The 14627-nt window shown below is 56.1% G+C and overlaps 1 protein-coding gene across 1 annotated transcript in view; it reads right to left on the reverse strand.

Moving 5' to 3' along the window:
- The window catches only part of ADCY2 (adenylate cyclase 2), a gene marked incomplete at its 5' end in the record, with an annotated part of 199999 nt that overhangs the window by 165796 nt on the left and 19576 nt on the right, over positions 1-14627 (reverse strand). The window contains one exon of the mRNA XM_004698421.2: positions 13352-13549. Within this exon, the coding sequence (XP_004698478.2) occupies positions 13352-13549 (198 nt within the window). The remainder of the gene's footprint in view (positions 1-13351; positions 13550-14627) is intronic.

The raw sequence follows: 14627 nt of genomic DNA on the forward strand, positions 1-14627 counted from the left end.
AGGGGTCCCAGGAACACTGTGACCATCAGGAGCTGACCTCCAGGCGCCTCCCGGTGGTTAGAAGCTGTGACCTCTCAGGTAGCCACCACTGCCTCCCAAGCTGCGCCACCTCACCCAAAGGATTCTCCTGCACTCACCCACCAACATGGGCAGCACGGGCGTGGGCCTGCCCAGGGGGCCTCACATACTAACAAACCCAGTGGACACGGGGGTCAACAAAGCAGACGTTACTGTCCCCGTGTGTCAACATTGTTCTAATGGCCTCCACTGTGTTACTGTGCTACTGTGTTATTACGATATGTTGTTAGTACGTGTTATTACTATGCAATGTTACTGTGTTGTTACTGTGTGTTGTTGCTGTGTTACTATGTGCTATATTGTGTTGTTACTGTGTGTTGTTAATATGTGTTACCGTGTGTTTTTATTATGTGTTATGTGTTATTGTGTGCTGTTACTGTGTGTTACTGTGTGTAGTTACTATGTGTTATTGTGTATCGTTACTGTGAGTTGTTACTATGTGTTACTGAGTATTGTTATGTGTTGTAAATGTGTGTTGTTACTATGTTGCTGTATTACTATGTATTACTGTGTTTTATGTTGTTGTGTGTTGTTACTGTGTGTTGTTGCTATGTTACTATGTGCTATTGTGTGTTGTTACTGTGTGTTATTGCTATGTGTTACCATGAGTTTCCCACAAGATCTACCCTGTCCTGTGTGGTTGCTGTGAGTCAGCATGAACTCGATGGCCATGAGGTTGGTTTTTCGGTTTTGAGCCAAACTGAACCTCAGTGGCACAGTGGGTTACAGGTTGGGCTGCTCTCCGCAAGGTCAGCGGTCTGAACCACCAGCTGCTGCTCGGGAGAAAGAGAGACTGTTGCTCCCATAAAGGTTTCCAGCCCAGAACCTGGACACACAGCCACCTGGAGACTGAACCCCCGGCAGCTGGCTCTCTGTGTACGGAGCAGGGCCATTCCAGAGGGAGGTCCCTCCCGCATCACGGCTCTAACTGTGGCTTCGGAAGCTCATACATACCAGACCCCAGACAGTGCAGACACAGATTCCCCAGGGCCCTGTCCATGGTCAGTCACTGAGCAGTTTGCTGGTGTTCAGGGACCTGCAGGTGACCCCGGTAAAATGGAGCCTGCCCCCTCTTGACTGAGTCCCTGTGCTGTAGCTGTGTGCTGCCCAAGGCCATGACATGGACAAGGGTCAGCGTTTCACGCTAACGCAGACACACGACACGGTCACCACCCAAATGGCCAACACAAACACTGTCTTTGTGTCAAGTTTATTTCCGGCTGTAGAAGCAGCCTTACGAGCAGCTGGTTCTCTGAAAGCCCCACACAGACAGACGGTCTTGTGTCCCTGGAGGCCAGCCTCCACACCAAGGGCAGTGACCCATGGAGGCCAGAACGTGAGTGTGCATAGTCTCCACCCCACTGCACACCCTCCCCCTCGCTCACTCAGAAACCCTGCTCATACAGCCCAGGGGCCAGGCAGGCAGCACCAGCCAAGGTTTCGTAGCGATGGGCGTGGCCCTCAAATCCAGTCTGACTCCTCGCAGCCCCACATATGCAGAGTCCAGCTGCTCCCAGGGCTCCCCCAGATATGGCCTTTTGAAGCAGCTCACAAGGCCAGCTGCCCAGGGGCCTCCTTTGGTTAGTCATGGATGATGATCCCCACTGTCCCTAGTCACTAACCGTCCATCCTTGGTCACTACCATCTGTGCTACCCTGTGGCCCATGGATAAAGCTCTCGACTGGTTGGAACTGTCGGGCTCAGCCGGGGTGACCCTTGGGCACTGTCCTGCTCAGGCCTCTCTGGCCACTGGGAGCACAATGGGAAGGGCTTGTTGTGGGGTCCTGTGTCCTCAGAGAGGAGCCGTGTGAACAGCTGTCTGTTCAATGCCCAGGCAGAGGACAGCGATTACAGGCCAGGGCAGCAGGTTCAGCCAGACCACATCTAAAGCAACCAAGCCCCGCAGCCAGAAGCGGGCCCCACTCACAGCGTCTGGGGCGGCAAATGTGTGCTGAGCCTTCCTTCACGGCATGTCTCTTATTTTCAGTGTTTTCTTGGAGATTAGGTGGGGCTTTACATTTCCAATCACCAATTTTGTATTCAACAACTTAAATGACTTACCAAGCTCTCAGATAGCTTGCCCTGCCCCGCCCCCCCCCCTGATTTCTCTCCTCCATCCACTAGGGTTCTGTCCTGCGCATCACTCAAGTTAACCCCCGTCATCCTCCCGCTTGACCATCTTATTCCTGCCCTTACCCCTCGCCCGGTCAGCACCAATGGCTCTTTCCCAGACTGTCCATCTGTAAGGGGCCACAGCCTCAGCTTCCTCCCGAGCAGGGGCTGGTGGGTTTGAACCGCTGACCTTGCAGTTAGTAGTAAAACGCTTACTCAACAGCACCAGTGGGCTTCCCACAGGTCTATTTGAAAATATAAATCCATAAACGCAGGCATGCTCATACAAAGCAGACATGACTGTCAATGTGGCTTCCTGAGGAATTACTTAACGAAGCAAACCCAAACCCAGTGGCAGGAGGCGGCTCCGTCCTTAGCGAGCTGGGGCCAGAGTGGAACAGTCCCTCTGGGCTTCTCAGGTGGGGAACTTCCCGTGCATGAGGAAGCCTCGCCCTCCTCCCGGGAGGCGCTGGAGGGTTTGTGACTCTGCACTGGCAGCCCCCATATGGCCCACGATGCCACCACACTCAGACTTCCTGCCATTGTGGTGATGCCACCGCGGAGCGACCTGTAGGACCGGGTAGACCTGCCCAGTGGGGTCCAGGGCCCCGCATGAAGGAGCCAGTGGGCACTGACTCATCAAGGATGAAGACTGCCTGCAAAGACGAAGACCCCGCCGTCTGTCCACGCACCAATGTTTAACCCATCAGCAGGACAGGCATCTCTTCCAGGGACACACGCATAGCCACCAAACAGAGCACAGCCCGGGCCACAGAGCAAGTGCCACGCACAGTGACTGAGCGGAAGTCCTGGGGAGGCCAGCTCCGAAGCGTCAGAGACAACGGTGCGGATGATATTGTGCAGCTGCTGTGGGGCAACGACAAAGGTCAGTGGATCAGAGTGGTTCTTGGGTGTTGTGGTAGAAAACATGCTTGAATTCCAAAAGGGATCATGATACCTCGTTTGTGCTATGCAGACAACCCGTGCAACGGGTCCAAAAGGACGGAAACGGGAGCAGGGGAGACATCCAGAGAAAGCGCGTGCTGAGACAGAACTCACAGCACGGAAGATCCGTGAAGGTGCCGCCAGCCCCCACGGCCATGGTCACTTCAGTGGAAGGCTCGAGGAGCTGCCCTGGCATTCCTGCCAAACACAGCAGCAACAGCTGAGCATCACCGGATACTTGTGTCCACAATTGAGCTCAGGAAAAGGCTCGGTGAGGAGACCTAGCCATCGCACCGGCTGTCTGACCCTGAAAACAAGTGAGCACGGATGAGAGCGAACTCCTGCTGTGGCTGTGGTCTGCTCTCGCAGCCAACCAGGCATCGCCCACCACAGCGACCTGCAGGACAGGCAGAAGGGTCCCTGGGGTGATGTGCCTTCCAGTCTGTTCCAGCTCAGCTCCCTAAGTCCAAGGGGTGGAAAGAGCCCCCAGTGCTGGGCCGTCCTGCCTGGCCTGTGCTGTGCTCGCTGGGCTGGGCTGTGCAGCTCACTGAGCCTCTTCTTCCTGCTTGCGGGCCTGTTATCAGCCACGATGATGCCCCTCAGGATGGCTCCCCTGACAATGTGCACAAACACCGAGACAACTTGTGGCAGTTACACCATCTCCTGTCAACTTGCGAAGAGGTGGAGTCTAGCCTGTCAATCATGTCACAGCCAATGAGGCCTCTGTGCAGGTGTGGTCTACGCCTGATGATTCTGGGAGCTCAGTCTTCCTCCCTGGAGTCGGGACACATACTCTCTCTGCTTGACATTCCTGTTGACAAGACAGATGGAGCTACGCTGATGGAGCCAGAGCCCTGGAGCTGGAGGAGCCACATGGAGACCCACACCAGTGCTGAGATGCTTCAACCGCCACTGGATCCACAAGACTTTCCACCCATTGGCATGTGATCTTCCTGCATTCAGCAACATGGCATGTATTGCGTAAGTCTGAAAAGGACTTTATAGATTAGTATCGGACATATGGGATAATATTGGACTTATGGACTTGATCTGGACAGGGCTGGGATGTTTTCTTAATACACAATTACTCTTTTTATAAAGCTCTTTGTTATACACATAAGTGTCTATGAATTTGTTTTTCCATTCAACCCAGACTAACACACAATGTCTCACCATCATCCTCGCTTTGAAATAGCACCCCGCCCCACTGCCTGTCTTCCCAGTGCATGGTACAGGCAATGTTCTCTGCCAAGATCATCATCCAAATGCATCAATTCTTCTTCATCGGCCTCCAGCTTTCACATGCTTATCTGGTAATTGAAAATGCATGGCTTCCGGCAGGTCTACCTCAGTGTTCAACATGGCTCTGTGCTCTGGAACACTTGACAGCAGTCTTCTGCGCAGGTTCCTCGACTACAGCGTGGCCTCTGCTTTCCTGGCAGCTGCTCCCAGGCTGTCGAGGCAAATAAAATGAAACCTTTGACAGCTTCCATATTTTCCTCCCTTATCAGGCTGTACTTGTTGGGCCAGTTTCGAGGGTGTTTGGCTCTGTGTGCTGAGGCGTAGTCTGTACGGAAGGCTGTACATCTCACGGGTCACTGCCTCAAGTCCTCTTGGCTTCCTTTCTGCAAGCGAGGGTGAGCCGTCTGCAGATGGCAGGTTGTGAATGACTCTTCTCCCATCTCAATGCCTTGTGCTTCTGCACAGAGTCCAGGCTCACGGAATACTTGCTCAGCACACACACACACACACACACACACCTGATGCACATCGTCCCTGATTTTAAACCTTATAGTGATTCTGGGGTGGGTGATGAACCGCAAGGTCAACAGTTCAAAACCACCAGCCATTCTATGGGAGAAAGACGACGCTTTGCCTCCGGTAAAGAATTACAGTCTCAGAAGCCCACAGGGCAGTTCTACTGTGTTCAAGAGGGTCACTGTGAGTCAATATCAACTCAATGGCAGTGAGCTTGAACATCCTCTCTTTGTCCCTGACTTTCACATTCCAATAGCCAATACTCATCAATACATCGGATGGCATGTTTGATCAATGTCAGACTGAAGCAATTGGTAGTATCTTTCCATTCCATCACTAGCTTCTTGTGTTTTGTGCTGAGTATAAATAAAATGACTAGACTTCCTTGTATGGGGACAGATGTGATCCTGTCACAGATGGCAGGGTACTTCAAGATTGACCTTGTGATGCCCTTTTGTCATTCCTGACGGCAACCCCCAACCCCCACTCCCAGGTTATCTAACTGAAAATGGCCACTTCAACTCGCTGATGCTGAGGGAGCAGTCTGTCATTCCATTTCACTCCCCCGACTTCCAGTCTCCATGGGCTCCCATGTCAGGCATCTTACGTTCTCTCGATTAGTGGATGTCTGCAGCTGTTTCTGCTCATTCCAGTCTGGCTCCATCAGCAAATGAAGGTCCCCAAAGCTTGCTTCTATCCATGCTGTGGAGATCGCAGCTCTTTCTCAATAGTTTGAGGGCCTTCCAAACTGAGGGTCTCTCCCTTCTGCTCCCTGGAGCAGCTACCCTCTTGGGAGCCCACAGGCACCGCCAGGAGTCAGAGTTCGTTGCTTTTTGGTTTAAGCACGTAAGTAGCGAAGCCCTGGGGGCACCGGGACCTGCACACTGAAGTGCTGACCATGAGGTCAGGGGCTGGAACCCCTGGCCGCCACTTGGGGGAAAGATGGGGCTTCTGCAGCCCCACCCTGTGACACAGTGGGGGCACAGGCCAGCGCGGGTGGGGGGGTCACCGTGAGTGGGGACCAACTTGGTGGCAGTGAGGTATTTGGGATATGACCAAAGGGGAATGACTCCACCCCTGATAAGCCAGGAGGCCTGAGGACAGAGACCCTCAGTCCTGGAGAGGACATGGTGCTCAGCAAAGTGGAGGGGCAGCGGAAGAGGAAGGCCTTGGGCGAGACGGACGGATGGACAGACGGACGGACAGACGGTACAGTGGCTGCAGCAGAGGCCTGAACATCAGAACCGTGAGGGTCACGCAGGCAGGACCAGGCAGGGTTTGCTTCTGTTCGGCATGTAGGGTGGTGAGGAGCCATACCCGGGGCACCTGGCAACCACAATGTCCATGACCTGTGGGAAGTGGCTCAAACACCACAGTGACCCCAGTCTGCCCCCGCCCATGACACTGCTGTTGTCCACAACAACCCCACAAGTCCCAGCAGAATGGCCCCTGTGGGTTGATAAGGCCGTAAACCCTCCTGCCAGCAGACTGCCTCCTCTTTCTCCTATAGAGGGGATGCTGGGCTCAAACCGCCGTCCTCTGAGTTAGCAGCCAAGCACTTTCACCACCGCACTCCCGGGCCTGGCTCAACAAGCCTGATTGTGAGTGCTTCAGTAACTTGGGCCTGATCTGCGTAGCTGAGGCCACAGTGCTGGCCAGCAGGTGGGCAGGCCCAGAAGAGAGAGAGCTGGCCACACCTCACAGACTGATTTGCCTAAACCCCCTGCCTCCAGGTCCCCCTCCACCCCCCACCCCACCCCAAGACCTGGACCACGAAAAACCGGCCATCCACTGTGGCGCAGCCTCCTGTGAAAGCCAGGTCACTGGGTGGGCAGAGACCTGGAGGAACCAGGGCGGCACAAGCTCACCCAGCAGTCACTGCTGCGCAGGAGCCAGCAGAACAGACCTTGGGCACTGGGAACATCTCTGGGGAGGGAAGCCACAGACGGGCCAGAAATGGTTGTCACACTGTAGGCAGCAGGCAGAGGGTGGAAATGACTGGCTACTTACAACTCTGTGATCCTGCGACACTTTTACCTACTCAAAGTGTCACTGTGGTTTAGAAACAGAATCTTGAAGATTCAAAGCACTCGTCTGACAACGCTGCCATCCACTGACTGCCAGATCAGTGAGTTCTCCCCAGGGAAGGGCTTTCAATCCACGTACTTGCTGAAATGAGTCCCTAACCTGCAGAGAGCTACAAAGAAACCCTGAGATTTGTCTCTGTGTTAACAGGAGGATTCACATTCTGTAATAGTATTTCGTAGCACACAGAGGTGCGTGTGCCGGAATAAAACAAGTGACTGTCATGTGCAAGCTGCTGATTGCTGCTGCTGTTAGGTGTGATCCAGCCAGTCCTGGCCCATAGCTACCCCAAGTCCAGCAGGAGTCACCCCAAGTCCAGCAGGTGATGTTTGTGCCTGGTGTGCAGGCACTGTGTCAGTCCACCTCCTGCTGGGCCTTCCTCTCCCTCGCTGCCCCTCCACTTTATCAATCGATCACTGGGTATCCTCCCCCACCCCTACCCACCCTTGTCACCCAAGGCCATAGTGCCCAGCCATCCCATCTTCTGATTTTCACTCCTGGGGCCACATTGGTCCTGCTGTGAAGCAGCGGGTGGCCCTGGATTCTCCAGTCCTCCCCAGCCCTGGGGCTCCTCCGGGGGGACAAGCATTCATTGCAGACGCACCTCGTCACTACTGTCCTTTCCAGGGACTGGTCTCTGGATTAAGGGGCCTTGGTGGTGCCGTGGGGGGTTTCTCACCAGGCTGCTAATGGCAAGGTCGGCAGTTCAAACCTACCAACTGCTCTGCAGAAAAAAGACGAGGCTCTCTACTCCATAAAGAGTCACAGTCTCAAAAGTCCCCAGGGGCAATGCACTCTGTCCTACAGGGTCGATATGTGTTGGCATTGGCTCAATGGCAGAGACTTTGGCGTTTGGGTCTCCCAGCTGCCAACAGGCCCTGCATACATGCTTCCCTCTGGCCAGTGTGATGCAGCTGTGTCCTCCAAGCCTGAGCTGTGTGCGTTCATGTCAACAGCAGCGTCTCTGCACAGAGGGAGCCAGCTGGCATTGCAGGTTACACGCTGGGCTGCTAACTTCAAGTTTAGCAGTTCGAAACCACCAACTGTTCCTCCGCAGGGATATGGGGTTTTCTCCCCCCAGAAAGAGTTACAGCCCCAGAAGCCCCCAGGGGCAGTTCAGCCCTGTTCTACAGGGTCGCTGTGGGTCGGCATTGCCTCTATGCTGGTGAGTTTGGGTCTGGGTCTGCTCTGGGTCTGGGTTTGCTTGAGGGATTTCTTCCTCTGGATGAGACCCTGCTCCTTGGGCCTGCAGTTGTTCGTGTAGGTTTGCATCAGAGAGAGGAGACACGACGCTGCTCTCCCACCAGCAACCTGTGGGACCCCAAAACCCAGACCCAACCCCTTTTTCCTATGAGATCTGAACACTCCCCTGTCCCCCACCCCGGGGGTCTTGCTCACAGGGAGAGAGGCCAGGGTGGCCCTCATCCCCACTCACCCTTGCAGGGTCCCACTGGGACCGCCCTAATGGCTCAGGCTGGGGAGAGGAGGGCTTTCCTTTGTGTCAGCACCCAGAAGGCCGAGAATGAGCAGCTGTTTGCACAAGGAGGTCAAAAACCCCATGATGAACCCGTAGCTTCCTCCCAGACAGGCACAGAGCCAGCCTCTTCCACCTAAGCCAAAGCACAGGGCTTGGCCAGGGCTGGGGCTGTGTCTACCCTGATTCCTGGGGCCTTGGGGCAGGGGAGTGGGGGCAGGTCCTTCAGGGCAGACACAGCAGGCAAGGCAAAGAGAGCTGACCCCCTCATTCTCTGCCCCCCTTCTCTCTCCCCTCTTCCCCACTCCTCTCTCTCTTTCTGTTTCTTTTTCTCTCTCTCTCTCCCCTCTCTTCTCTCTTTCTATCTCTCTCCTTTTCTCTCCCCTCACTCTCCCCACCTTCTCTCTCTTCTCTCTCCCCTCTTCCACCCCCACCCCACCCCTCTCTCTCCCCTCTCTCACACTTTCTCCTGCACCTGGTCACTACTGACCTGCCCCCCTGTGATTATTAGAAACACAAGCAGTTCTGGGCAATCCTCAGCCCCCACCCCTGCCTCCCAGAGGTCCCCAAGTCGGGGTGACATGCAGAGGCTAGATGGACTCTTTCCAGTTAGAAACGCTTTCACAGGGACAGATGTAAACCTTAGCCACGTGTCAGAGATGCCATTGAAGGCTTGCCGGGCAGAAAGGCCTTATACTGCTTTGAACTGAAGGGCCCAAGCCCGGCCATGTAGCTGATTCCGACTCACAGAGACCCACGCCGGTTCCCACAGTGACGCTCTTCACAGGAGCAGATGGCCTCATCTTTCTCCCCAGGGGCGGCTGGTGGGTTTGAACCACTGATGTGAAAAGGGAGAGGAAGTGGTTCCAGAGGGGCAGAGGGGAGTCTACTTCTTTGTCATGTGCTGCAGGGCTGCCGGTCAGCTCTCACACCCTCTCTGCGCAACATGGGCTCACCTCAGCATGACCCTCTCACCCAGCCAGCGGGCATCGGCCCCAACACAGATCCCCCCTGACCACCAGGCCTGGCCCCTGTGGTCAGAGAAGAATCTTGCTCCCCAGGGGCTGACAACTCAGGGGCAAGGGTCAGGCTGTTCTTAAAAGGTGCTGCTGGTGGCCTGGCCTCTCGAACCTGTGGCTTTCAGTGGCTAGGGACCCCTGTGGTGCTCACACACCCCTTCCTGCAAAGGAACCGTGTGCTCTGCTCTTACTGTCCCTGCAGGGATGCCTGTGTGTGTGATGGAATGTACCTCTGACACCCCTGAGTCCAGTGTCCCTCCAGTGTCTTTCCTGACCTCCTCTTCCTGTGTGTGCCTTCCCTTCCCCCAAGTTAACCTTGTCTCCCCTCCTGTGAGCCAGGATCCAGCCTGAGCTTCAACCCCAGCCAAGCAGACCAGGGAGGCACATGCTCTTCAGGGGAACCAACTCCGTGAGACCAGGGGGCAGTATCGCCACTGAGCTCTGGAGGAAGGGTAAGCAGGAGTGGGTGGAATGTCGGAAGCCCCATATGGAGGGGGGGGGGTGTAGGAAGAGTGCTGTGACATCAGATGGAGGTGGGGGAGACTGCTAGCCATGTCACCAAGCTTGGTAAGCTGTTGGGTGGACACCTGACTTGCTCCGTGACTTCCCCCCCAACAACAATGAAGATCTTAGGAAACAAGCCCCAAGGCCTCGGTGGCGGGGTGGGATTCTAGCTGCCCCACAGCCTCGCCCATGCCCTCAAGTCTGCCTCAGAAATCCCATCAGAAGAGGGCTTAAAGGGAGGGAGATTTTAATTATCTGCATGCAGCAATCCTAAGAACTTCTCAGATAAGCTAATGGAACTAATTAGGTTCACCAAAATCGCAGGATACAGATGAGCTTTAAGAAACAACACTTGTGTGTATCAAGAGCAAACAATTAAAGAGGAAGGAGGAAACCTCGCTTGTAAATCAAACCACTTAGGGCACCTCAAAGCACATCTTATAAAACTGGCACTCATTTTCCGAGGGCGGAGCCAGGTCTCTGAGGAACACACGGGCGCTCAGGATTGCTGATGTGGAGACTCCCAGGGAGAGAACGCGGCTGCCAGGACCCCTTCACACAGCGCCTTCTTGTCTGTCCCCTCTGTGACACATAAGGGCCCCGCTGCACGTGGCCAAGTGTTTGGGCTGCTCACCACCAGGTTGGCGGATCGAACCCACCAGCTGCTGTGCAGGAGGAGGAGGAGGCTGTCTGCCCCGACAGATGGAGTCCTGGGAACACTAGTGGGCCATTCAACTCCATCCTGCAAGGCAGCTCAGAGCTGGAATCAACTTGATGACAGTAGGTTGAGTTTGGTTTGGGGTTTAAATTATAAGTGTTTTCCAAAGCAAAATCTCAGAAATGCAATCTAATCATCATTCGCCCCACCTGGAGTCTCCACATAGCATGGCAGCCACAGAGAAGAGTGAAGTGTAAGGTTCCGAACCAAGGGCAAGAGCCAAGGGGATGGGGGCACAGACAGCCAGGTGAGGTGAACTGTGCCCTGCTCCCCACAGGAAGCGGGAAGCGACAAGATGATGGGGTTCCCCCGGGAACATTTGTGTTGCAGTGCTGCCCCGATGCCTGCGATGGGGACAGGGTCTTCTTTGCATGTCACTGAGGCCACGTGGGCAGTTGCGGGGGGACCTAGCCCTCAGCATTTCTGGTCCCAGGAAGGACTGAGAAGACAGGAGAATGGTCACAGGGGGGCACACAGGCATCGTGGGAGGCTGTCAAGTGTCTGAGGATGCCAGGTGACCTCACGGGCAGGAATGTCTGCCCTTTTGAAGTGCCCATGTGTGGGGTTTGTGCTGGGAGGCTGAGGCGAGGGCTCCTGCAATGGAGGGGCAGGCAGGGCCAGGCCAGGCCGTGGGCCCTCCTCTGTGATGCAGAGAGGGAGGAGCTGAGGAGTAGGGAGAGCCCAGCAGGGCCTCTGTGGTGTGAAGAGACAGAGCTGAGGCAGGGCGGGACTGGGGCCCAGAGAGAAGCAAGCAGAGCCCGGGGTCTCACTCATCACTGCTCTGTCCAGTGCAGCTCCACTGCTGAGAGACCAGACCTAGGTCACCTGCCACTGATTTTCAGAACCTTCCAGGAAGCTCCGCTTCCAGTATCAGCACCACCAACAGCTCCAGGCCTTCTCCACCCCCTATGGCAGCTGGCACCAGCCATGACTTCTTCTGGCCCACCCCATGCCCAGCCTTCTGCACATCTCCTCTGGTGTCCCCGCCAATTTCACAGAGTCTGCCCTGGATCCACGACCGCCGTCAGAGCTCGGTGCTGGCTGGGAGGAGCTGCCAAACCGAGCCGGCTGCTGCTGCTGCCCCTGCCCACCTGCACAGAACCTTGCCCATCTGGCTCAGCCGCTCAGCTGATGCTGTTTGCGCCCCTGATTGTGGTCACTGTGGTGTCCATCTGTCCGTCCATCCACGGTGGTAACAGCCCATCTCATGGAGGGGGCCCCCCCACTTCCACTGACCCTCTAAGTGACCAGGCATGACGTGCCTTGTCCAGAGAAGCCGGACGGTCTCACCCCCACCATGTCTGTTCAGGAGACTTCAGAGAGCTTGTGGAAAGACATTATCTTTCAACTCCATTTGCAACAAACCGTTTGAAGCCTCCTAGTATTTCTTTGGACATTTAAATAGGAGACACCATTCCCTAGAGAAGGGTGGAGTTGGTGGGGCAGGGCGCTGAGGAGACCCACCCAGCGGGGGCAGGGTGGGAGGACACTCAGTTGGACTGCCTCTCCTGAACATGGGACACTCCCCGCCCCAGCCGGAACCCAACCAGACAGGCAGTTACAGAATGAGGCTGACCCACAGACCGATGTGGTCGGAGGTGAGTCTGCCCTGCCAGTGGGCAGGAAGGCACCAGGAATGAGAAAGCACCCAAGACTGGGCTAGGTGTGGAGAGTTACAAGCTCACAGAGCCAGGCTCCAGCCGCAGGGGATTCTGGAAACCTGTATGTGGTCCTCAGGGCACAGGTGAGGAGCTGAGCTACCAAACTCTGGAACCACAGGAGCTCAGCCTCATGACCCAGGGCCTCAGGAGGAGCCTCCAGCACCCTGGCCCCCATGATGACCCTGAGCCCCAGAACACCGCAAGCACCCTGGCCCAGCACCTCCATGAGGCACAGCAGACGCTGCAGGCACCGCACAGCCTTGGCACACGGGGCCACACCTAAGGCAGGGTTGTGGGAAGGAACCAGCGGTGGCCTCTATGGGTGGACCTCAAGCTGGTCACTTCTGCAAAGCTCCTTTGTCACAGTCTATAGAGCCAACTCCAATCTGTACATCAGCGGACACTGCGGGCCCAGAGAAGCCACTGTCCAACTGCCTCATTGCAAGCCCTGCGTGCCGCATCCTCCCACCCCTCTGCTGCCCAGGCTGGGCTGTCCCTGGTACATCCAGGCAGATTCCTGATGGAAGCGACCCCCTAGGACAGAGTGGACCTACCCCGTAGGTTTCTGAGGCTGCAGAGTTTGACAAGATCCTGCCATCCAGCCTGTTTTCTCAGGGGCAGCTGGTGGGTTTGAACCTCTGACCTCGTGGGTAGCAGTGAGTGCCCCACTGCTGCCCCACCAGGACCCCTTGGATTGGATAAAACCTAGTGGGCAGAAGGACTCTCTACTGCTGCTGCCCTCCAGAACACTCTGGCCCGAGGTCACAGCACCAGGGTGTGTGGAAGCCCCACCGGAGCCCCTCCTCCTTTCCCTGCCCCCACAGGTACCTGTCGTTCCCTCCGCCCCACTTGGGGACCCCACTGCCTGTGACCACGCACACGCAACACTGCTCTTTCCAGTCAGAGCCTTGTCCTCTGTCACACGGCCCCTTCCAGACACTTGTGCACCCACAAGCCCAGGCACCGACCAGAGGCCACCGCTGGCCTGCCACCTTACCTGGTCCCAGGGAGAGACAGTCCCGCCGAAGCACATGAACAGGTAGCCCATGGCCACCAGGCACATCCACACGACCAGCGAGAAGAGACGCAGCAGCTTCTTAAACATGGACTCAATGCAGACCAGGATGAAGATGGCAAAGAAAATCGCCAGGGCCGTGGGCACCGTGATCAAGAACGCCACATGGTCTTCCACCTCCTGGGGAGAAGAAAGATGCCCTGCGTGAATGAGGCGCCGCGCCTGGGGGTTGTCAGAGGATGGGGGAGGCTGAGGAGAGCAGGGTGCGCTTGTGACAGCAGGATCCCTGTTGCAATTGCCCCGCGTGGGAGACTCCACTTCTGCAAAGCATGGAGCCAAGCCGTTCAGAGGGTTACGTCATCCACGGGGTGGCCCGGAACATGGATGCGAGGGCACAGAGGTTTTGGGGACAGAAAGGCCACCGGGGGCAGGGACCTAAGAAAGGACTGTCGCTTGGGTTTTGTGCATCTTGTTTCATGAAGACCCTCTCAGTGTGCGAAGGACGGGACTTGGGCGCCAATGCTTGACCGCAGGTGAGCCGGGGCGGGACTTGATGCTGAGAGACGGGCACCAATCGCTGGTCTGGGGGTTGCTCTCCCCCCACCCCCACCTCTATGGCTCTGGTAGCACAAACAAGATGAGCCTGTGTCCTCAGCCCGGGGTGGACGTCTCTCAAATGCCCGCTGGCCACACTGACCCTCATTTTCAGGCCACGCACACACGCACACTCTGTCAACCCTGCGCAGGTTCAACACCGTGGTGGTGGCGTCAGGTTCATCGCGACGGTCCCACGCAGCGACCCTGCGCACGGCAGAAGGACGCAACGCCCAGTCTCCTGACCTCCTCACCGCCGTTCCTATGTGTGACCCCTACTTCAGCAGCCATAGTGCCAGCCCCTCCCAGGGAGGGTCTTCTCTCTTTCGTGGCCCTTGTGCTTTACCGAGCACAGCGTCTTTCCCCAGGAATGGTTTCTCAACACCACGCAGGAGACACAATGCTTCTACACGCAGAAGCCTTCCGGGATGGGCTGGAGTCAAGCATGGATTGATTGAGCTGGACCTTAAGACAGGCGGCATTTACTATAGTCTGGGAGGTGACTGAAGGCCCTAAGTCCTCACCAAGGGTGCTTAATTACTGAAACACGCAAGGAATTTTCTATCCAGAACACCCATTCCCCCGGAGGTCTTAGACTATTAGGACTGACAGCAACGCTGTGGGCTCCTGGAACAGCCACCTCCGACCAAGGAGAGCCTGGGAC

The sequence above is a fragment of the Echinops telfairi genome, unplaced genomic scaffold (genome assembly GCF_000313985.2).
Source record: "Echinops telfairi isolate 266 unplaced genomic scaffold, ASM31398v2 ScPeMD7_7469;HRSCAF=8507_1, whole genome shotgun sequence".
In the NCBI taxonomy this organism is placed as follows: Eukaryota; Metazoa; Chordata; class Mammalia; order Afrosoricida; family Tenrecidae; genus Echinops; species Echinops telfairi.